The sequence below is a fragment of the Narcine bancroftii genome (assembly GCF_036971445.1).
Source record: "Narcine bancroftii isolate sNarBan1 chromosome 12 unlocalized genomic scaffold, sNarBan1.hap1 SUPER_12_unloc_2, whole genome shotgun sequence".
In the NCBI taxonomy this organism is placed as follows: domain Eukaryota; kingdom Metazoa; phylum Chordata; class Chondrichthyes; order Torpediniformes; family Narcinidae; genus Narcine; species Narcine bancroftii.
Window position 1 is genome coordinate 3448882 of NW_027211808.1, and position 25422 is coordinate 3474303.

Genomic DNA, 25422 nt, shown 5'->3' on the forward strand with positions numbered 1-25422 from the left:
CCTTCCTGCCTACGTGCAGTTTCAGTACACTTGGAGGACCAGGGGGTATCCTGTGGGTGTCCCATCATGTCATTGTCCTTATTCACACCTTCCTGATTCTCGGGGCTACAATCTCTTGGTATGCGGAGTTGACTCATTCTATCTAGGGTTGGCTAATTTCATATGTATAAATCTGTGTATGGTTAGCTAATTAGATATGTAGGACTTGGTACTTCTGTCCAGGGCTAGGAGACCTTTATCTGATCCAGACTACCTCAACTTCCTACATTCTATTGTACCTTACCATTCCTTTTCTTAGTCTTATGGTCTTGTCACAAAGACTAGAAGATTCTTATGTTAATCGTGCTGTCTCTGCTTTCCTGCATCCTAACCCCCAAGCTTATCCTGCTTGTACTGGTTACAGCCATTAACTGATGAATTTTAGTTTCTTCCATGTTCATAATTTTAGATCAATTTTCCCATCTCTCACAATCCTCACTTTTCTTTTAGATCAGTAATACTGATCTTTCACCATGATCAGTGTTACTGATCTTTGGTTACTAGTGTCAGTGTGACTGATCCCCCCCCCCCCCCCTCACTTTTCTTTTAGATCAGTAATACTGATCTTTCAAGTGTAAGGTGTAGTTTTACCCAGCTGGTCAATAACCGAATTGTTATCTCTGTGTAAAGTCTTTAGGTAGGGGAGCACCATGAAGGTCAGAGTAGCGAGTCCAGCTGCTTATTAGGGTTGCGAGTATTAGGCTCCAGTTCTCAGTAAAGAGTCTAGTCCATCCCACATCAGTCCGAAGTTGCCACGTCTGAACATGGGCATGGGCAGATTCACGTTGAAACATTGAAGCAGTGTCTTTTAACCACCCGACTTTTGTACGCATTGTCCTGACGAAGTCTGTGAGAGACGCTGCCTTCAGCAGCGAACGAGTAGCAGTAGTCAGGCGGTTCCGTTGAATTGTGGCTAGTATCTGATGTCCTCTTCAGCCCCGAACCCTAGGGCCACCGATCTCCGAAGCTGTCTGGAGCCTGATATTAAAGTGTCAAGCAGCTCACGTTGATGGTAACCGGTGCTCCCCTTCACGGGGTGATGAAAAGAGACCAAGCTGGGGGGGAGATTGTTTCTTGTGATTTAACTGTGTGTTGCAGCTTGTCTGCTAACATTAGCATAGGTATCATTGAACTTGTGAGTTGCAGCCTGTCTGTGTACATTAGCATATGTATTAACTCTCTCTCTCTGCGACATGTACAATCCTGACTACCATTCTGTCTGTCTTTGTCCCACCATGTCTTTTGTGCTATCGCTTTAAAACTCCTGTCTTTAATACCTGCGTAGGCTAAGATACAAATTAGATGTACTCCACTAAAGCTGTTCAGTTCCCCTGGTCCGTATTGGAATCCCTTGTTAACCCATATCCCACTATGACTATACATTAAATCTATGCCCTGTCTATATTCTAAAGGAGCACAATTGTAACCTCTGCTGCCCCTATTCCAGGAGGACTTAAAACATAGCGAGTACTGAAGTGACATATCCTTTTAACGAACAATATTTAAAAAAAAAATGAATAAACAACAATAAATGTAAAAACCATTAAAATACGGCAATAAAAAATACAACAATAACTGTATAAACCATTAAAATACGACAATAAAAAATACAACAATAAATGTATAAACCATTAAAATACGACAATAAAAAATACAACAATAAATGTATAAACCGTTAAAATACGACAATAAATGTAACATTACGGCACTTTGTCACGGCGCAGTGTAAGTTTCAGGTCTGAAGGATGAGGAACTGCACGCCAGGTTGAGGGTTGAATCTATGTGTCGTGATGTTGTGGTTCAGAAGCTGGTTTAATTCTTTGAATGTGGGTCCAGCCTTTCTCTCTTGTTCTTACTGCGGTGTCTGTAATTAAAAGTACACAGAAGGGACCATCCCAGCCATTCTTTTACATAAAACCAATCACTAGATTTTAATAAAATGAATAACAATCTGACTTTTCTTTGTGTTAGTGTAAAAATTGTAAAATGAAACACAAACCATATTTGCATGGGTTTTGAATATGTTAGACCTTATTAAAATGCAGTTGGAGCTGCTTGTCTGTATGGGGCACAACCCTCCAATTTGTTAGAGTACATAACAGACATTGTAGCACAAGAGCCTCTGCAAGAGAACTTGAAACATATTCAACCTTTAGTTCTAGTGGTCTGATAACGCCTCAAACCGTGCATCTTGGCGCCTCACAGTTTGGCGGGCAGCAGCCTCCTTTGAAGAAGACCGCAGAGCCCACCTCACTGACAAAAGGCAAAGGAGGAAAAACCCAACACCCAACCCCAACCAACCAATTTTCCCTTGCAACCGCTGCAATCGTGTCTGCCTGTCCCGCATCGGACTGGTCAGCCACAAACGAGCCTGCAGCTGACGTGGACTTTTTACCCCCTCCATAAATCTTCGTCCGCGAAGCCAAGCCAAAGAAAGAAGTAAAATGCCTTGTGCCACAGCTCACAACCATATTCCATATAATAACCATATAGCAATAACAGTACGGAAACAGGCCATATTGGCCCTTCTAGTCCGCACCGATTTACATGAAACTCCAACTAGTTCCACCTACCTACTCCCTGCCCATAACCCTCCAACCCCCTCACATCCATGTACTCATCAGTGCCACTGTAATACAGTTGAACTAACCGCTGCACTACCCAAAGTGAGACAAGAGCCCATGCATTTTCTGACTAAAGGTCACAAGTGTAGCCAACAGATTACTTCAAGGCACTTTCAGCCTTGCTCCTCTGTGCAGCCATGTAATCTTTGAGAAGAGGCAAACATAACCAAGGGCATTAAAAGGGTAAAAATCTGGCAATTTTCTCTCCACAGAGAGCATTGGGGAGCCTGGAACCGATTGTTGATTTTGTAAAATGAAGTTGAACAGGCTTGTACACATTTTCAGACTGCTTGTGCAGTGAGTGCCATACACCATGGTCTTCTGATTCATTGGTGAGGAGGTGATCAGTAAGATGCAGCAGTGGAAGCGCTTGCTCAAAGGCTGGAGGAAAATTAGACTTAGACCTGGATTTGTCAGAATGATAAGAGTTTATCTAAAGCTGGCTTTAGATAGAAGAACATCACAGGTGCTCCTCAATTTACGATAGGGTTGCGTTCCAGCAGACCCAGCGTAAATTGAAAAAAAATCTTAATTGGAGACGTACCTTGTCTAACATTAACAGCACTGTATCAGTCCTCATACTGATCTCACTACCCTGCTCTCTCCCAACAGTCCCTGTAAGCTTTCCGAAAATGTGATTAACCAACGAGGCTACAAAAAATTCACCTTAGAGAAATTATCAAAGTTTATTGGAAAAATCAATGATGCTTGTGATGACCTTTAACACATTATATGAAAGTAAATGACAGTCATGCTATTGTGTCATCGTAAAATCATAAGTAGGGGAGCACCTGTATTACCTTTCATATTTTTCCAATGTTGATTGCACACACAATCATTTAAGTACCGGCTAGTTTCTATAATATTGCACTTAAAGTTTAGCTGCATGAATCCTGGAGCTTGTGGAGTCATTAGTGAATCAAGAAATATTGGTGCCATGCCAATTTCTCTGTACCATGCCAATTTCCCAGTCCTGAAGCCGGGACGTAGTGAATGGTATCAGGTACAAGATCTGTGAGTAATTAATGCTATTATTCCTATGCGCCCAATTGTTCTGAACGATGCCACCAATTTAAATCATATTCCACCTATTGCAGTACTCACACACCACCATAGACCAGTTCGCAGGTTTATTTCTTCATTAAGCTGAATCCAGTCGCGCAGGGTTTACCTCCGTGATTATTTACAATGTAACTTCCGCACTACCGGATTTTAATATAAACCTGATGAATGGGGAAAGTTATCATGAATTAAATAACAGCGGCAATACAGAGAAATTGTGCTGAGGCATTAATTTCACTCCGGAGGAAAATGCACCAGAGAAATGAATGATTAAACTTATAGGAATCCCCATAGGAATCCCCAGAGGTATCTTTATTCTCCAGAGGTGGGTGATCTTTAAACTCACGGACCTTGACTGCTGAATGTGTAGAAGAAATGTACTAAATCTATTGATAGGGATCCATACTGCTAACTGAGAGACAGGAGCCAGAAGCGTCAGTTTCAAGTGCCACAATGCGCTTAAAGGGGCATGTACACTCCCCCTTCAACTGGCTGATCCAGCCACTTTACACATCAGATCCTTTCTTTATCTCACATACACTTAAAGTTAAGATGTATAGAACTCACCCTATTTGCGCAAACATTTCTCCCTGCAAATGTTATAACATCACTATTCTCAGGTACTCCCTGTGCAAAATCACATTTGAATACAATTTATTTCATAAATTGGAATTAACTGGTAGTTAAATTCGCTAATTCTACAGTATTGAAAAACGATCATTTATGACATTTAATTTTTAGCATGAATTTTAATCAATATTGGTCAGTGACTGAAGTGGGAAGTCGTGATTTATGAAATTATCTCTGGTCTCTACTCTCCCACTCCCGACGCTTCTCCCAACATTCAGGAGCTGGCACACAGTCCCTGCCTTTTTCCATGTTACTCATCTACTATTACTTTAACTGCTTGCATCAAAATGTTAGCCTTTGCTTTCTGCTTATCCTCAGATGTCTGGACAAATGCTTTTTGTGTGATCTGTAGAAGCTGGGTTATTCCCTGCTCATGCCAATTTTCTGTCTTTTGTAATTTTCTCCTAATGTCTGGGGCTGAGTTGGTAACAAAACCTGTTAGTACCAATTGTTCCCCTGCTGGGGAACCCCATATTGTATATATATTTGGTCCCAAAAATTGGTCTAACTGTTCGGCACATCCCTGGGGATCTTCTATCAGGGAGGTCAGTTCTTTCTTAAAGTTACGCACTTCAGTACTGGTCAGGGGCACATTTATGAAACTGAGACCCTCTCCCATGGGAACTTCCTGCAGTGGTCTCATCCAATTGGTTTCTGGCTTATTAGGTCTGGGTTCCTGCTCCCTGGGAAATGAATCAAAGGGTTCTGCCCTTTCTTCCTGAAGAGTCTCACGCTGTTCTGAATTAAAGTTACCTCTCTCTCCTGTCAACAGAGGTGGTAATCGAGTGCTTTGTGAGCAAGTTATCATACCACTCCTGCTCTCTTCTCTCTTCTCTAGTGGCGGGGGAGGTGGGGAAGGTGCAGAAGGGTAGGTCATAGGAGGGGAAGGAAAGATAGGAGCTGGCATAGGAGGAACATAAGGTGGAGGGAGGGAATGTAACACATCCCAACCCTGTGATTCAGGGACAAAAGGTTCCTCCTCTCTCTTATCCCTGAATTCTTTCTCATTCAAAACCAGTTGTTCAATGGGTCCCTTGAGTCAGCAGGCTGCATATTCCCTGCTCTCAACATTGTCTTTCTGGTTTTGATAGAGCCATAGGTTCAAAGCTTGACACATCCATTCATCCTCGGATCCTAATTTTGGCCAGTTCACGGAGCTCCCTTTAACCGGGTATTTAACCCATTCAATGCAACAATACCTGACCATTGTCAGTTTTTCTTTACCACGGGTCTTTCCTGTGCCCCACTCAGATAACATCAACCCAAGCGGGCTGTACGTAGCTATCTGGTGTTCACATCCTGAACCAGGACTCTCCTCCTTGCTACCCATAATTCCCATGCTTATAAACAAGTAAAATTACTCTTACCGAGTTCCAGTAGTAATGCTCTAGTGCGATTCCTTCCGTCGTTTGTTCTCAATGCCTCTTCTCGGATATCACTCGCTTCTTCCACTGACCAGCCACCCGTCGCCCGTGAGTCCAGCTGAATCAGCCGGGGTGCACCTACTCTCGTCGTCGGGGTACTCTGTCAGTGGAGGGAGTGTGATCCCGGACGAGACCCCATTTGTTAGAAATTAAAGTACCTTTAAAGAAATTGCCCGAGACAAAAATTGAGAACAAAGAACATTTATTACAACAACAATGCAAAGTTGGGTGCTTCCCCTTACCCTGGGAATACACACACATACTGGGGCTCACCCAACTTTTATACAGTCAATTTCAGTATCAGAGTGCCCTCCCCCTTACATTCTTCTGCCCCCTGGATAGGTTTGGCATAGGTAATCCTTCCTGCCTACGTGCAGTTTCAGTACACTTGGAGGACCAGGGGGTATCCTGTGGGTGTCCCATCATGTCATTGTCCTTATTCACACCTTCCTGATTCTCGGGGCTACAATCTCTTGGTATGCGGAGTTGACTCATTCTATCTAGGGTTGGCTAATTTCATATGTATAAATCTGTGTATGGTTAGCTAATTAGATATGTAGGACTTGGTACTTCTGTCCAGGGCTAGGAGACCTTTATCTGATCCAGACTACCTCAACTTCCTACATTCTATTGTACCTTACCATTCCTTTTCTTAGTCTTATGGTCTTGTCACAAAGACTAGAAGATTCTTATGTTAATCGTGCTGACTCTGCTTTCCTGCATCCTAATCCCCAAGCTTATCCTGTTTGTACTGGTTACAGCCATTAACTGATGAATTTTAGTTTCTTCCATGTTCATAATTTTAGATCAATTTTCCCATCTCTCACACTATTAATGGTAAAAAGATTAAACTTCAAGTACAGAAGAAACTACATTTTTGGAGTGTTGAAGATTTAGGGCCTGAACAGTCTGCTACAACTTCAGGTTTGCTTTCTTTCAAGCTTAAACCACAGAGATTGCCTGTGGGAGCTGAAAAAATGACTACTACTTACCAGGAGAAGGACATCGCTGCAATTACCCATTCTCAGAAGGAAGGTGCGTGTGCCCCCGATGTGGATCCTGATCTTGGCAGCCTACCGACTTTAATGGAGGGGGCACGCAAGAAGACGACTCCATTGCTTGAAATACCCCAGAATATACTCCAATCTGAATATTTTGGTCTTTTTTTGTGAGGTTTTGAAGCAACAATGGGTTACAGGGGGAGAACAGCGTCGGCTCCCTGAGGAAGTCGGGGTGCCGTTGCTGGGAGTCTAGACCGCAGTAAAACTGTTAAACTGCCTATTGTTGAGATGCAGCAGGAGCTGGAGTTACCTGGTTCTGCCACTACGCAAGAGAAAGCAGGGCTGAGCTTTTCTGAATTACAATGTAAACAGCTAAGCTGAATGAAATGTCTGAGGCTCAGTTTGGAAATGGATACAGTTAAAATATGTGTGGAAACATCTTGTGAGGATTTTAAACAATTTCAGGCTGCTTTTTTGAAATGTCAACAACAAGTGGCTTCTAATACTGAAAAAGTGTTGGAGGTGGAAAAATCCGTTAAAGAATTGCGAGAACGTTAGAGAAGAAAGTAGATTATTTGGAGAATCAAAGTAGAAGGAATAATGTGAAGATTGTTGGTTTGCCAGAAGGTATGGAAGATCAAGATCCGCTTCGTTTTTTTACCGAATGGATTCCATAAATACTGGGGCAGGAATTTTTCTCTGGAGGTCTGGTATTGGAAAGAGCTCACCGAGACCCGTGATAATTCGATGTTTGAATTATTTGGGCAGAGAAACGATACATCGTTTAGCAGTGCAAAATGCGAGACAACAACAAGCCCCGTTAATGATTCAGAATAGTAGATTTTTTTCTATCCTGATTTGAGTCAAGAGGTTATTCAGCATCGGTGTTAATTTAATCCAGTTAAAGAAGTTTTATGGTGTAAAGGTTATAAGTCTACTTTTCGCTGTCTGGCAGTGTTGAAGGTGCTTTGTGGAGACTTTCAATCTCGGTTTTTTGAAAATGAGCATGAGCAATGAGTTTTACTGACTCGTTGCCAGATGTAAGAGGACTAAGACGTAGCCCACCATTGTCTCCTAAAGAAAAATCTGGTTGTTCTGGAAATGGAAGAAATGGCAGAAATGGGAGAAATGGGAATGGAAAGAGTCTGTTTCCTTGAAATGAGGTCGTTGAGTCTAGAATCTCTTGGATGAATAGAAGAACTTTTTTATTTTTACTTTATTTTTATTTCATTCTGATATCTTGTTGTTATTCTTTGTTTGGCTGGGGAGGGAGAAATTTGCTCTATGTTCTAGTAGTCATCAGCCACTGGTGGGTGGTCCACACCCAACTTTTGTTTAGGGATTACTACCTTTTGGTAGTTTTTTGGGGTATTTTTTTTCTTTTTTTATTGCTTTTTTATTTAGACTTTAATTTGTGGTTTCTTTTTCTCCTATTAGAGGGCCTATTTACGTTGATCTGAATCTCTATATATTGATAGGTAAATAGAGCCTTTGGAAGACTACACAAAAGAGTCTGGAAAAACAACCAACTGAAAAACCTCACAAAGATTAGCGTAAACAGAGCCGTTGTCATACCCACACTCCTGTTCGGTTGTCTTCGCTCTATCTTCAACATTCATTGGAGCGACTTCATCTCCAACATCGAAGTACTCGAGATGGCAGAGGCTGACAGCAAAGAATCCACGCTGCTGAAGATCAAACTGCGCTGGGTAGGTCACGTCTCCAGAATGGAGGACCATCACCTTCCCAAGATCGTGTTATATGGCGAGCTCTCCACTGGCCACCGTGACAGAGGTGCCCCAAAGAAGAGGTACAAGGACTGCCTAAAGAAATCTCTTGGTGGCTGCCATATTGACCACCGCCAGTGGGCTGATATCACCTCAAACCGTGCATCTTGGCGCCTCACAGTTCGGCGGGCAGCAACCTCCTTTGAAGAAAACCGCAGAACCCACCTCACTGACAAAAGACAAAGGAGGAAAAACCCAACACCCAATCCCAACCAACCAATTTTCCCTTGCAACCGCTGCAACCGTGTCTGCCTGTCCCGCATTGGACTTGTCAGCCACAAACGAGCCTGCAGCTGACGTGGATATTACCCCTCCATAAATCTTTGTCTGCGAAGCCAAGCCAAAGAAGAAGAAGTGGATATGTCAAAGTTGAGGTTTGCTACTTTTAATGTTCGGAGTTTAAACAGTCCGATTAAGTGTAAGCTTATTTTTATCACGTTCGATCTTTGGTAAAACATGTGTTCGGTAGAGATATGATTTTACCTGAAATGATTAAATTTGAGACTTTTTTATGAGGGTACCAGAGAAGGGTTATATTTTAGTTATGTATCAAATATTACAGGATGTATGGATAAAAAGGGTTGGGATAAATCATCATTATGCGATGATTAATTATAATTTTTTACATCAATTATATTTAACACCTGAAAAATTGAAAAAATATGGTCTTTAGGAATCAGATTTGAGATTTAGATGTGGTAACGCTGTTGGAATTTTTTTTCATGCAGTTTGGGACTAGATAAACTTCAATTTGTTTTTGTGTATTTAGCGCTATCCGTAGCGAAAAAATGTATTGCTAGTATGTGGAAAGATATGAATATGATTGATATTAATAGATGGCATAATGAGATTAAATATTGTTTAATAATGGAAAAAATTACATATGTTTCGTGGATAATGTAAGGTAAAACATCATGAGATGGGAATGTGTAGGGAGTTACCCTGTACAGGGCAGTAACAAGAAGGGGAGGTGTCCTTGTACTCCTGTTAGGTAAAACATCATGAGATGGGACCGGAGAAGGAGTCACCCAGTACTAAGGAGTAACAGAATGCATCCTTGTACTTACAAGATAAGAGAGACATTGATGGATTGAGAGGCAGGAAGCTAGCAGGGAAAGGATAGCAACAGTTTTAGTCATTGGACAAGTAATGATATGATGATGTTCTAAGCATGTATCCAAGGGTATAAAAAATCACCATTTTGCTGATAACGGCAGAATGCATTCTCCGGCTAACTTTGTTAGTCGCAAGTGTTACAATCCGGTAATAAAGAACAAAGAACCCTGATTTCGACTCAGCCTGGTGTTTGTCTCACTCATTCATGAACAAAGCAGACCTAACAATTACAATAGTTTTTTTTATTAATAGGTGGTTGTTATATTCAAAATATTTACATTTTGATTTATATTGACTGGATTTTAATATGTATGTTTTACTTTTCTTTATTTTTTTCTCTTTTCTTTATGGCTCTCCTTAGGAGAGTTGCCTGAAAGGGGGGGGGTGTTTCTTTCCTTTTTTTTCTTTTATATATATAAAATATAACGTTCACACTTTGTTTATTGTTATATATGTTACTTATTATCTGTATTTTGAACGAATAAATAAAGTTTAAAAAAAAATGAATACCACCCCTCTCAAACACATGTTTGCCTTCCCTAGGAAGTCAGTGAATGGTTCCTTGATTCCACCGTGGTTGGTGACACCAGATCTGTTCCTGCTCAGGTGGCACTTGAGGGGCCATAAGACTGACCTGTTGGTTGAAGAGGTGTACCTCATTCATGCCAACTCTCAGTATGCCTTTGTGAGGTACCCCGATGGCCATGAGGACACTGTGCCCGTCTAGGATCTGGTGCATGCCAGAGAACCCGGAACCACCCATTGCACCTTGTTAATCCTGCATTTCATACTACCCCACAATGGGACTCATTGTTATGGACAGATTTGCCTGGCATACCTCCCTCCGCAGACCTCATTCTAATGGGACAGGTTCCCATCAGGACACTGACCCCGCTTCTCTTCAGTTCTATGACCAACATTGCTCCAACATGGACAGATCTTCTCTGTCTAGTCCAACGGTGACCCTGCCTGTAGACACCCAGCTGGGGGAACAGCAGACTACTCCTACCCTTGCTCGAGGCAGGTCCTGTAGAACAGAGGAGGTCACCAGTGAGAATGAATCTTTAGTCTTGGCAGTTTTTTTTCTGTTCCAGATCTAGGAATCTGAAGTGGGGGGGGGGGTGGGGTTCTGTTCTAAAAGGAGGGGTGAATGTGGTGGTATGCTTCCTCCATTGTATATAATTATCTTTGTTGAGTATATGGAGCTGGCCTACCCATGGATGAATTATACGCTATGACTCCTCCCCCGTGGTCCTGAGCCATAAAGGTCAAGCCACCCTTTCTCTTTCTTCTATTCCTAACCTGTGATCTGGACCAGCAAGGTTTTTCTGTGTATTAAAATCTATAGTTTCCTCAGTTTGTCTCTGTTATTACATTTCGTGCCCTACAATGTCTAAAAATTTTAAAAATATATTTTTAAGCTGATTTTACCCCTTGATTTCCTCTACAGACTAAAACTCAGCAAGATGAGAGATTCCTCAGTGAAAATGCTAAAACGATGCAGGATGAAATATTTTCATGGCCTGGCCCAAAAACTGTGCTACTACACAAGAACTCTCAAGGTTTTGGTTTTACGTTGAGACATTTTATTGTCTACCCTCCAGAGTCGGCTGTGCATTCAAGCTTTAAGGTAACCTTCGCACTTGCATAGTCAATACTTTTTATATAAGTATGCCAGAATTTAACTGACAAGGAACTGTCTGGATGAATTCTTTTTACTAATCATAGTTATCCACCTTTTCCTGATTTAAAAACTACATGTTTTGGATTTGTACAGTTTGAGGGTCAGGGATGATTTGATTCACTTGAGTTCTGTGGAATTGAAGGTGGCTGATGAGGTCTACTCTGCCACTGGGTGGTGCAGAAATTTCTTCAAAGGTTGAATGAATACTCGTAGTCCCTGACTTAATATTGTAATGGGGATGGAAGGATTAGTTGCAACTCAGGTTTAGTCATGTTGGGGAACCAGGACCTCGGCTGCTGGGGGGAATGGGGACCTCAGGCTGCTGGGGGGAAAGGGGGCCTCAGGATTCTGGGGATGGGGGGGTGACGGGGACCTTGGGCTGCCAGGGAGAAGGGAAGCTCGGGCTGCTGCGGGGAGCAGGGAGTTTGGGCTGCTGCCGGGAGTGGAGACCACTTCATACAGTACTTTTAATACATAATATGAACTTGTACAATAGTTTTAAAAAAGATTTTTTTTAAATTTTGTACTTGCGGTGGACATAACTCATGTAGGTTGAAAGTCGAGGTCTACCTGTAATTAGTTTGGGAGGTGATAAGTTTCTTCCAAAAAATGCATCATGCCCATTGACACCTGGGAATTCATTGCCCGTGATCACTCAAGGTGGAGGGATGTGTTCTGGATGACACTGAGAAAATCAAGTTTATGCATTGGAAACACTCCGAAGCTGAATAAAAACAAGAAGTACACAACCTCCTAAATCCACCTGCCCACCAATGGCAGTAGCTCCTTTCACACTGGCATGTTAACCTAGTAATTGACTGCCAATCTATCGGTTAACGTGCCAGTGTGAATGGTTGTGAATCAGCACACAGGTGGCAGATCGCCCCGGGGATGAACCGCCTTAAGAGGTTTATTTTGATTCGGCGTACTGAGAAAGGTCCAGTATGAAAGGGACAGGGGGTATCCTGGGTCCAATTAGTTGATGATATACTTGCGTGTGTGTAGGAACGTGAAGGAAACAAAATGAACTTTGTATTCAATTTCCTAATCCTGATCAATGTATTATTATGATCTTATATTTAAACAAAATTATTCATACTTAATCAAAACATAATTAAGCATTATGTACAACACAGAATGAGCCCTTCAGCTCATGTTGTTGTGCTGACCTACTTCAGTTTCAGAAAATTGTAGCGGGAATAAAACACACACAAATAAAAGCATGGGGAAAATACAGGTACAATTAAATAAAACATGCGCACACAATTTGTAAAGAATCGTAGGAAAGTGGTAGCAAGGATGAAATACACAGCAAAACGAAGTGGGTGCAGAGGAAAGGGAGAGAGTATAAGAGAGAGACTGTGGGTAGGCAAGGAACTAGCTGCCTTTTCCTTTAAAGCCTCTGTATCACAGTGTGCCTTGGTATAATGAAAGGGCTGTTAACATGGAGCTCTCATGGTAGGGTTTCTCTGCTACTTAGAATTCTGGGAGGGCAGGTCCGTTTCGCTCGAAGCATCACTCAGGATGTCACCAGTAGAGGATAGGCGTCCCTCTGCTCAGGAATGCTGGGTGAGAGTGTGAAAGGACATAGAGAATCGGTGTGAATGGCAAAAATGGCATTTTGAACTAGTTAATTGAACCACCAATTTACGAGTGTGAAAAGGGCTAAAGACTTCATGTCCCTATTATTCAGAACTCACAGAACCAGAGTGGAAGAAAATCATTTTCAATCCTGAGACTGCCTGAGAATATTATTCTGGTTCTCAATAACAGGTGTTAACTTCGCCTATCAGATTTTGCAGAGATAGCATTAGTTGTATTTCTCCACACCCAATGGGGGCCCTAGTCTCTGGTGTGAATAGAGCAGATTATTATTGGTGGGTAGAATGAGTTTGAGGTTTTAATTCTCATTTAAAATTTCCAATTTTATTTTCCTCGGACAGCCAAAGGCTGCACTGGCACAAGGGAGAAAGTGGTGATTTCATTCTCCACCTCTGGCTTGACTGAGAAGTGGTTCCTTAGATACGGAAGATGGGCAATCTTTTCCAGAATTTGGAATGTACTTTTATTTTTGGAGGACGTGTTATGTATTAGGTTAAAAGAAGAATTTTGTTTTGTGGTGTGTATTCTCTTCGGTTTTTCATTGAAAAGATATAAATTAAGAATAGTGCTGTTTTTATGTTTGTAATTAAAAACAGAACATGGTTCAAATGGAATTAAGCAAGAAAATCAATTGTCTGAAGTGGCTTCAGTCAGGTGTAAGGAAACAACTTTTTCTCACATCTTCTGGTTGTACATTTTATCTTTTCATTTTTCTATTCCTCCCACAATATTCTCTCTGTGATGTTGGTGTCACTCCCACTGTTCACCATGATGTCATCCTTCACACTTCCAATCACTGGCATCTTTACATTTGCATGTTATTTATTAATGGCAAAAACACATCTTGTCTCAGTTTGTTTTTCCTGATCGTCATCACGTGTACGTTCACATTCACATGGACCCTTTTGAACATGACGTACATTTTGTTTGCTCCTGGCCTACGTCCACCTCTCATCCCCCTTCTTCCTCCACAATTATTTGTAGGTCTGGGTTCATCTCTTGCCTAGGGTGGGCTCTGCATTTCTTAGCAAAATGAGCCTTTCTACCACAGCTTCTACACACTTGACCCCTGGCCAGACAGCACAAATCTTTCCCAAAATGTCTGATATTGCCACATCGGTAACATTTACAATGTTCTGAATAACTAATGTGCCTGTCCTTTGCTTGAGATGATAAATACCTTATTAACTTGAGCAAAAATTGTGCCATCACATCCAGGTAGAGAACCATACAATTTCATAGTCTAAAACTGAGTTGCACTACTTCAAATGATGCTGCTGTTGTCAATGCCAGTGTGTGTTGCACCTTTCTCCAACAACTTGCATCTCAAGTCATTTGATGTACAACCTGATCTTAAATCTTGTATTCCAAATCTGATCCATAATTGCAACCTTCAGCCGGAGTCATGTGACTAATTGAGCAATGTTGATAACCAAACTATATTATTTATCACAATTAACCAAGTTCTTAGGCTCCAAACCTTGGTTATGTATCTTTATCTTTGCTACATAAAGAACTCTGTGTGACTTGTGTTTCTCCAGCATTTTTGTGTAAACATGGTCTAAATGAAAGGGGTATTTTTGCTTCTTCTTTCTTTGGCTTGGCTTCGCGGACGAAGATTTATGGAGGGGGTAAAAGTCCACGTCAGCTGCAGGCTTGTTTGTGGCTGACAAGTCCGATGCGGGACAGGCAGACACGGTTGCAGCGGCTACAGGGGAAAATTGGTTGGTTGGGGTTGGGTGTTGGGTTTTTCCTTCTTTGCCTTTTGTCAGTGAGGTGGGCTCTGCGGTCTTCTTCAAAGGAGGTTGCTGCCCGCCAAACTGTGAGGCACCAAGATGCACGGTTTGAGGCGATATCAGCCCACTGGCGGTGGTCAATGTGGCAGGCACCAAGAGATTTCTTTAGGCAGTCCTTGTACCTTTTCTTTGGTGCACCTCTGTCACGGTGGCCAGTGGAGAGATCGCCATATAACACCATCTTGGGAAGGCGATGGTCCTCCATTCTGGAGACGTGACCCACCCAGCGCAGCTGGATCTTCAGCAGCGTGAACTTGATGCTGTCGACCTCTGCCATCTCGAGTACTTCGACGTTATGGATGAAAGCGCTCCAATGGATGTTGAAGATGGAGCGGAGACAACGCTGGTGGAAGCGTTCTAGGAGCCGTAGGTGATGCCGGTAGAGGACCCATGATTCAGAGCCGAACAGGAGTGTGGGTATGACAATGGCTCTGTATACGCTTATCTTTGTGAGGTTTTTCAGTTGGTTGTTTTTCCAGACTCTTTTGTGTAGTCTTCCAAAGGCGCTATTTGCCTTGGCGAGTCTGTTGTCTATCTCATTGTCGATCCTTGCATCTGATGAAATGGTGCAGCCGAGATAGGTAAACTGGTTGACCGTTTTGAGTTTTGTATGCCCGATGGAGATGTGGGGGGGCTGGTAGTCATGGTGGGGAGCTGGCTGATGGAGGACCTCAGTTTTCTTCAGGCTGACTTCCAGGCCAAACATTTTGGCAGTTTCCGCAAAGCAGGACGTAAAGCGCTGAAGAGCTGGCTCTGAATGGGCAACTAAAGCGGAATCATCTGCAAAGAGTAGTTCATGGACAAGTTTCTCTTGTGTCTTGGTGTGTGCTTGCAGGCGCCTCAGATTGAAGAGACTGCCATCCGTGCGGTACCGGATGTAAACAGCGTCTTCATTGTTGGGGTCTTTCATGGCTTGGTTCAGCATCATGCTGAAGAAGATTGAAAAGAGGGTTGGTGCGAGAACACAGCCTTGCTTCACGCCATTGTTAATGGAGAAGGGTTCAGAGAGCTCATTGCTGTATCTGACCCGACCTTGTTGGTTTTCGTGCAGTTGGATAATCATGTTGAGGAACTTTGGGGGGCATCCGATGCGCTCTAGTATTTGCCAAAGCCCTTTCCTGCTCACGGTGTTGAAGGCTTTGGTGAGGTCAACAAAGGTGATGTAGAGTCCTTTGTTTTGTTCTCTGCACTTTTCTTGGAGCTGTCTGAGGGCAAAGACCATGTCAGTGGTTCCTCTGTTTGCGCGAAAGCCGCACTGTGATTCTGGGAGAATATTCTCGGCGACACTAGGTATTATTCTATTTAGTAGAATCCTAGCGAAGATTTTGCCTGCAATGGAGAGCAGCGTGATTCCCCTGTAGTTTGAGCAGTCTGATTTCTCGCCTTTGTTTTTGTACAGGGTGATGATGGTGGCATCACGAAGGTCCTGAGGCAGTTTTCCTTGGTCCCAACAAAGCTTGAAAAACTCATGCAGTTTGGCATGCAGAGTTTTGCCGCCAGCCTTCCAGACCTCTGGGGGGGATTCCATCCATACCTGCTGCTTTGCCACTTTTCAGTTGTTCGATTGCCTTATATGTCTCATCCAGGGTGAGGACCTCATCCAGCTCTAGCCTTAGGGGCTGTTGAGGAAGCTGGAGCAGGGCGGAATCTTTGACTGAGCGGTTGGCACTGAAAAGAGATTGGAAGTGTTCTGATCATCGGTTGAGGATGGAGATCTTGTCGCTGAGTAGGACTTTGCCGTCTGAGCTGCGCAGCGGGCTTTGGACTTGGGGTGAGGGGCCGTACACAGCCTTTAGAGCCTCGTAGAAACCCCTGAAGTCGCCAATGTCCGCGCTGAACTGGGTTCGTTTGGCGAGGCTAGTCCACCACTCATTTTGGATCTCCCGGAGTTTGCACTGAAGATGGCTGCATGCGCAACGGAAGGCTTGTTTCTTCTCTGGACAGGACGGCTTTGTAAGGTGAGCCTGTTGGGCAGCTCGCTTCTTTGCCAGCAGCTCCTGGATTTCCTGGCTCTTTTCGTCAAACCAGTCCTTGTTTTTCCTGGAGGAGAAGCCCAGTACCTCTTCAGTGGTAATTTTGCTATTGTCCTCATAAATGGGGAATTTTTAATGCAGAACTATTTTCCTTGTAAATATATATGCATTTTTCATTCCTGGATCCAGTTTGTGAAACTGTAGAATCATCTTTAAAATTTCAAAATCTTTCATTCAAGATCAGCAAAATAAATGATAGTAATGCACTATCAATAACCACTAGAACTAGGCTGAGGGAAAAATAGGCTTTAATAAACAGAAGAACCTTGCTGGCCCAGATCCAGGTATAGGAATAGTAGGAAGGGAGAGGTGGCTCGACCTTATGGGCCAAGACCATGGGGAAGGAGTCATAGGGTACGAGTCATTAGTAGGCGGGGACAGTTCCATATATACAGTAGATGACAATAACTATATACAATGGAGGAAACATATCACCACATTCACCCCTCCTTTAAGAACAGAACCCCCCTCCCCCTTAGTTTGAACACAATAACAAACAAAAAAACTGCCTACGCAACTGAATGTGGTGCACTAGTGACCTCCTCTGTCCACTGAACCTGTAGCGTGCAGGGATAGGGATAGCCTGCTGTTCCGCCAGCTGGGTGTCTAGCTGAGGAGCCACTAACTAACTACTTGGAAACAGTGTTCTCCATGTTGGGGTGATGTGAAAGGCAGGGTGATCAGGGGTGTATGGGATAGTTCCCTGTGGCAATGGTGAAGGTCTCTGAAACTGGAATAATGACTGCACCATTTGGTGTAGGCTTTGCTTAAAGGCCAGTTGGAGGTCAAGTGCACTTTCAACAGATCGTAGAGTGATATTCTTCAGAGACTCCTTATTCTCTAGAACAGTACATGGTTCAATTTTTGTATTGCATCATGTGTATGGAACAAAGAGCCTGACAATTCTGTCAAGAATAGCAGATAGTACAAGCGCAGGACGCTGCATGCAGATTCTAGAATACTATCTTTTATCAGACCCTGCAAGGGGCGGTCAGCATAGCGAATGCTTCTTTTCCAGCCTTTTCTACTTGCACCACCTGCCATCCCTTCACCTTGGTGGGAGTGTACCATCTTCTACTTCCAGAACCCAACCTGTATTAAAAAAAAACTGCTTGTATTTTGGCGAAGGACTGGAGACTCATCCCACTCAAATGGATCCTAGTTGTGCTCAGTTCCAACCTTGTCAGGGCCTAGTCAGGAGTTGATGGTGCCTGTGGGCCTTGAGTTATAGGTGCACTGGGCATTTTCAATCCTCTTTTTTCCGCCATGCTGTCATCTGTGTGGACCAAAATCGTTGTGACTTTGTCTGCAGGGAGACCTCCTCCATTCCACAGTGTGGCTCTTCCTGACCATATCTGCTCTTATTTGGAAGCATTTGGAACAAATGTCGCACAATGTTATTAGTAGCATCAGTCATACCTTTCTCAGTTACAGCTGTCACACCTGCGAAGCCACTTTCGTCTGCACTCGACAGCTGTTTGGTCATGTTGATCTGCTCATCCCCTATCACCGACCTCTGGTCACCAAGGCTCCATTCCTGCCAAGGGGGGTCTAAGATCCACTGCTGCCACCATTGGAATGCCGGGGGGCCGACATACATTGCCACCATCGCTGCCAGAGGTGGGGTGGACCGAAGTCTGCCGCTGCCGCCAGGGGGCCAGAAGTCTGTTGCGACAACTGGGGGGCCCGAAGAACTCTGCCCTGCTGCCACTGCGGGGAGAGGCCCGATGGCCGTCCCTGCTGCTGGGTAGCCCAATGTCCATTGTTGCCGCTGCCAGGGGGGCTGAGATCTGCTGCTGCCACTTGGGGGGGGGGGGGTCCTGATGTCCATTGCTGCTGCCGCTGGGGGGTAGGCCAAGGTCCACTATTGCCACTTCGGGGTCCAATGTCTGCTGCCACAGCTGGGGTACCCAATATCCATTGTTGCAGCCGTCGGGTGAGCTGAGATCTGCGAGTTGTGGGTTGTTTTCCATGAGGGCCTCTGAACGCCATTGTCACACTTCTAAACTGACTTGAAAGTTGAGCCCCAGGAAGATCGGCATGCAGAGCTAGGGCATGACCAGTAAGGAAAAGTTATAGTAACGTTTCTCCCCCTTATCAGGTACACCACACAGTACCCATTAATGTCCATTTGATGATCTTTTATTGCCACTCCTTGGCCAGACTGGGAACGAGAGTCTGCAGACTACATCATGGTGGATGAAGCTCTCTGTACTGCCACTATCAAAGAGACAGTTCTGCATCATCTCCATGATCTCCATGATCTGCATTATGGAGTGGGCAATCAGATGAGGGCTGGCCTGGTTCAATGTAATCGATGACAGGATCGGATTGTTCTTTTCATCGTCCATGGAGAGGCCCGATGCACAAGATTGTGGCCTCCATGTTGACCATGCAGTCCTGACTGCCAAGGCCAAGGAAGAAGGCAGAAGTGACATCAGTGAAGTGGGCATTGACTGCACAGTCCATGCAGAGGATGAGGGCGACAGCAGATAAGATGGTGGTGCTCTCACCGCACACACAGTTGGCACACACGGTAGGCAGGGCTCACTAATCATTTGCATGCACCGCACTGCTTCATGGGGAGGTCCTGGCCTTACATACCCGCAGATGGTGACTTGTCTTTCTGTAGCCGGAGCAGGTAATACCCCTCTCGGGCAGAGTCATCACGGGTGTGTCGTCTGGCCTCAGAAGTAGCACTTCTGGAGTTCAACTGCCACCGTGGTCAGGTCGGCTGTTCCTGTGGCAATCTCCCAAGATAGCGGCATTTTTTATGAACACATGGAGGGCTCTCTTTTGCCCGCAATTGATTCCGCATCGTGCTGAGCCGAGTCTAGAGTCCTTACCAGCATTATGGCTCGCTTCAATTGCAACTGGTCTTCCTCGAGCAGGCACTGTCTGATGTAGTCAGACCTCAACCCCAGCTCAGGCATCCTGGACCAGGTCATCGATGCACTGGGCCACCAGTACAGGAGCTACCCCTTAGGGCAGGGGTGTCAAACTCATAAATTCACGGAGGGCCAAAATGAAAAACTTGGACTAAGTCGAGGGCCAAACTAAATATTTATTGAAAATTTTCAACAACATCTGCATGTTTTCTCTTCTTTCAACATATGTAATGTTAAACTTTTTCTTATTAAAATAAATGTTTAATAATAGTTTTGGATAAACTCTTTCCAGAAGCATTAACAAATGAGAAATAAAATATTCAATAAATAATATTTCTCTATAGAGTATTTGTCAAATGTTGCTAGTGTGCTGTCAAATAGTAAAATCTGAGGGCTATTGAGAATGTGGGAGAATAACATGATTCCTGAAACAATCAAATGGGTGACTGATTGTGGGCATGAACTCTAGCAGGGTTATTTGCCATGCCCTTTTTCCATTGGTACAGTTATCCTTTGATTTACACACTTTTCAAGTTTTATGCCTAATGAGCTTGTATCCAGGTGCAGGACCATTTTTAACCAGGAATATATTTATCACTGTGACATGAAACTATTGGAAGATCGTTTTATCCTGAGATTAAAGTTCATAATACTTACTCAGGCCTGTGTGCGGGAGGGCGGGATATGCGGGCGATCGGGTTGGACAACGACAGTGCGAGGGCATCGGCTCTCGCTGCAGGGCGGCATCTTGGCGGGTCAGCGGCCCCGTCACCATGAGTCACTGGTCGGCCTGCGGCAGGGAGGGGGAGTGGGCAACGGTCCTGGCGAGGTCAGGCCCCACCTGAGTTTCTGCCAGACCCCCCTTGAACTGCTGAGTTTCTCCCGGACCCCCCTTGACCTGCTGAGTTTCTGCCGGACCCCCCTTGACCTGCTGAGTTTCTCCCAGACCCCCCTTGACCTGCTGAGTTTCTCCTGAACCTCCCTTGACCTGCTGAGTTTCTCCCGGATCCCCCTTTGACCTGCTGAGTTTCTCCCAAACCCCCCTTGACCTGCTGAGTTTCTGCCGGACCCCCCTTGACCTGCTGAGTTTCTCCCAGACCCCCTCCCCTTAACCTTCTGAGTTTCTCCCGGACCCCTCCCCCTTGACCTGCTGAGTTTCTCTCGGACCCCCCCTTTAACCTGTTGAGTTTCTCCCGGATCCCCCTTTGACCTGCTGAGTTTCTCCTGGACCCACCTTGAACTGCTGAGTTTCACCCGGACCCCCTTTTCTTTCCCTGCCGGTGTCCCAGGACCTTTCCAGGGCAGTCTCCGCGCTCAGGACCGCGCTGGGATCCCGGTCAGTGGTGGAGGAGCAGATGAGCGCAGTTAATCCCGATCCAGCCCACGCCACTCCCGAGATTGGCGGGGGGTTCCACCCTACCTGCCCGACCAGCCTCGCTCTCCACGTGTACTCCGGGCATCCGCCACTGGTCCAGTGGGAAGGCGCAGGGTGGCCGGTGACCGGCACCCCCATCGCCCGGCAGGGAGCCCCAATCTTCCCTCCGGCGTCCCAACTCCATCTGCAGCTCCAAGAAACGCTGTGCCACTGGGGTTGCGGGTGCTGGGAAGCGGCCTTGGCTTCCCCTGACACCGGCCAGGCTGCGCTGCGGTGGGGGGGGGGGGTGGGCGGGGGGACACGACAGCGTGTTTATAAAACCACCCACCACTACTTTTCAAGGACCAGGATTTTTCTCTCTCTCTCTCACCCTGGCACCCAGCGGTTACTGTGCATGCGTTATACTGGCGCGGCAGCCAGCGGGCCACCTCTAATACATTTTTGATATGATCTTGCGGGCCAAATATAATTATATCGTGGGCCAAATTTGGCCCGCGGGCCAGAGTTTGACAAGTGTGCCTTAGGGCATGAATGAATTCTTCAGCCGACTCACCAGGCTGTTGTTTTTGGAAGCGAGGAGGTAACATGAGTACACGTTGTTGACCTTTGACTTATAGAGGGCCTGAAGCTCAGCTATTGCCTCAGTGTAAGAAGCACTGTTCCTGATGGCTTGGAAAGCCCTATGGCTGACTCTTGCTTGCATAACTTTTAGATTCTTTTCATCAGGCGACTTGTTTGGCAGCGGCTTCTAGGAAGTTACTGAAGCAGCCGATCCACTGCTCTTATGTTCAGATGCTCGTGGAGATTGGGGATCCATTTCTAACTGATCAGGGCACAGAAGCTTCTCCATTATCAGAGGAATAAATTTCTATTTATTAAATTGGTGTGCACTATTAGTAACCACCAAGACTAGGCTGAGGGAATGATAGGCTTTAATGTACAGAAGAACCTTGCTGGCACAGATCGAAGTATAGGAAGGGAGAAGTGGCTGGACATTTATGGCCCAGGGCCATGAGGGAGGAGTCATAGGGTATGAGTCATCAGTGGGCGGACCAGCTCTATATATACAGCAGAGAACAATAACTATATACAATGGAGGAAACGTATCACCGCACAACTCAAGCAAGAAAACGTGCTAAATATTACATTCATTGTATTTAAAATACAGGAACAAAATATTTTTTAATTAACTAATGGATCACCAACCTTCATTACATGTAATCATTAATAAAATTGCATGGTGAATAAATTGTTCCAAAAATTCTGGATAATCTATGCTCTCTCAAGGACTCCAGAATGAATAATTTGTTCAGCCATTGGTTATATAGATTTTGTAAATTTTTTTAAAAGTCATATATTTTGGTGTTCTAGGTCCAGGTTTCATTGGAATCATACTGTTAACCTTGTAAGCATACATCATTAGGTCCTTTCAGACATCCGTTTCATTCTGAAACATTATCTGCATTTTGATGGCATGTCTGTTATTGCATCACATGGTCCACCACTTTTGGTCCAGGAATGTCAGCCTACTGTTTGAAATGGATAAGATCAAGTTTGCCGGTGGATGGAGTTTCTCTTTTGTTAGGAAATTATTTAGTAGAGGTTAAAGTCATTCCTGTGGTGAAACTCACAAGTAAGCCATTGATTTATGAGTCTGAAAAGGAATTGGAAATCTACCCTGCGGGTGCCATTACTAGAGACATATTTAGAAAAAAGGTAGAGGTAGAGAAAGCCTGTGATGATTCTGTAGTGGAGACAAGCATTGAGGACAAACCTAAGGATCCAGCTTTGCTGTTGTCAAGAAAGGAATTAATAGCCAGAGAAAAGCATGATCCTGATCTTGCTGGGATAAGATATAAGATTCTGTCTAACCAGGAAATTGAAACTGTACCAGTAGGTTACTTTGTTCAAGGTGGTATATTGATGAGAAAGTAGATACCACAAATGATACCTGACAGTGAAAACTGGGTGGTAATAAGACAAGTTGTAATTCCGAAAACTTAAAGGAGTGAAATATTAAAGTTGGCTCAAAGAAAATGGTAGAAAAGATAAAGAAACAGTTTTTTTGGCCGAAATTAAGAATGGATTTTTTGAACTTTTGTAGAACCTGTCACACTTGTCAACTGGTGGGCAAGCCGACTAAAGCACTACCAGTGGCACCTTTACTACCCATCCCTGCTTTCAGGGAGCCCTTCTCAAAAGTGATAGTGGATTGTGTTGGTCCATTGCCAAAAACAAAAGCAGGAAGTGAATATTTGTTAATACTCATGTCCACAGCTTCAAGGTTTCAAGAGGCTATTCCCCTGAAAAACATTAAAGCAAAGATGATTGTGAAGGCTATGCTAAAATTTTTCACACTGTTTGACCTACTAAGGTAAATTCAATTGGCCCAAGGGAGTAATTTTATGACTGGAATATTTCAACAGTTTGTGTATGAATTGGGAGCCCATCGAATTGTGTAGACTGCCTATCATCCTGAAAGTCAAGGGGCATTGAAAAGGTTCCATTTAACTGTAAAAAATATGATGAAGGCTTATTGCGTAGAAAATAATGATTAGGATGAAGGAATTCATTTGTTGTTGTTTGCTGTTAGAGAGTCAACTCAGGAATCTCTTGGCATTAGTCCATTTTAGTTGGTGTTTGGTCATGAAGTCAGGGTCCATTACTATTGTTGAAGGAACAGTGGATACATAATGATAGACAATCAAATCTGTTGGATTATGTTTTCAAATTTAAATCAGGCTTGCAAGATGGCAAGGAAAGATTTTAAAACTGCTCAGGGAAAAATGAAAATTTAGTAGGATCAAAAAGCAAATATTAGGGTCATTACACCTGGTGACAAAGTGTTGGTTTTGTTTGCAATGCAATCAAATCCTTTGGGAGCTCAGTTTTCAGGACCATATAACGTGAAATCAAAAATTAACCAGGTCACCTATATCATTGAGATGCCTGATCGTCGTAGAGATCAGGTCTGTCACAAGAACATGCTTAAACCATACTTTAAGAAAATGACTGAGGTGGAGACTAGGATTCAACCAAGGCACTAGTGATAAAGGAAGGTAAGTAGGAGATAAGTTTCACAGAAGGTTGTGATAAGCCCCAGTGATAAGTCCCAGGTTGGAAAATTCCATAGTTTTGTAAAACATAGACACCAAGTTAATGCATTTGACTAAATCAGAAAGGGAAGAAATGAAGACATGAAATTTAAGGATATACTCCTAGATGTTCCAAAAGGAACTATTGTGGCTTGTCATGATGTGGAGGTCACTGATGCTAATCCTATTAAGCAGCATCCATATCAAATTAATCAGGAAAAGAGCAGATTGTTGGATCAAGAGGTGGATTATATGCTCAAAAATGACATCATCCCAAAATCAATTTCAAATTGGAGTTCAGCCTGTGTTCTGGCGCCAAAGCCAGATGACTCAATTAGGTTTTGTACAGATTATCAAAAGGTAAACATAACGATAAAGACTGATGCATTCCCTATCCCCAGAATAGATGATTGTATAGATAAGGAGAGCAAGGCTGTTTCTTACAAAGATTGATCTCTTAAAAGGATACTTTGACAGATAAATGCAAGGAGATTTCTGTATTTGTTACACCTTTGGGATTGCATGAGTATAATGTTATGCCTTACGGGATGAAAAATGCACCTGGCACATTTCAGAGAATGATTAATGCAGTAATTAATGGTTTAGAGCACACAGGAGCCTATATAGATGATTTATTAATTAATATGGATACATGGGAAGAAAACATGCTTGAATTAGAGCAGTTATTTTAGAGAATGGTGGAAGCACATCTCACAGTGAATTTGCACAAGAGTGAGATTGGACATGCAACTGTAATTTATCTGGGTTATGTGGTAGGACAGGGACAGGTGGCACCAGTTGGAGCAAAAGTATTGGCTATCACTGCGTTCTCTATCCCCGGTAATAAGGAAATTCTTTGGAGATTTCTAAGCATGATTGGCTATTATTGTAGATTTTGTAAAAACTTTGCAGAAATTGCACTCCCGTTAACAAAAGTACTTGGAAAGAAAGAAAAATGTCTGGTCAGATGCATGCCAAGAAGCATTTCTGAAGTTAAAGGCCATTTTATTCCATCAGCCTATACTTTTGTCTGCTAACTTTGAAAAGCCATTCTTTTTAAGCCGTGGACGCCAGTGACAAAGTGGTTGATGTTGTACTGTTACAGAAGAAGGATGATGATAGAGTATAACATCCTATTTCTTAATTCTTGAAAATGTTTAACGACCATCAACGAAATTACTGGACCATTGAGGAGTTATTAGTGCTTGTTTTCACCTTATAACATTTTGATGTGTATATTTGTACTGCTCAAAAACCATTAACAAT

The 25422-nt window shown here is 43.7% G+C and overlaps 1 protein-coding gene across 3 annotated transcripts in view; it reads left to right on the plus strand.

Moving 5' to 3' along the window:
- Positions 1–25422, plus strand: part of LOC138750126 (rho GTPase-activating protein 23-like) — a 397500-nt gene that overhangs the window by 108322 nt on the left and 263756 nt on the right. For all 3 annotated transcript variants that reach the window (XM_069912263.1, XM_069912261.1, XM_069912262.1), the window contains exon 2: positions 11134–11313. In XM_069912263.1, coding sequence (XP_069768364.1) covers positions 11134–11313 — 180 coding nt within the window. The remainder of the gene's footprint in view (positions 1–11133; positions 11314–25422) is intronic.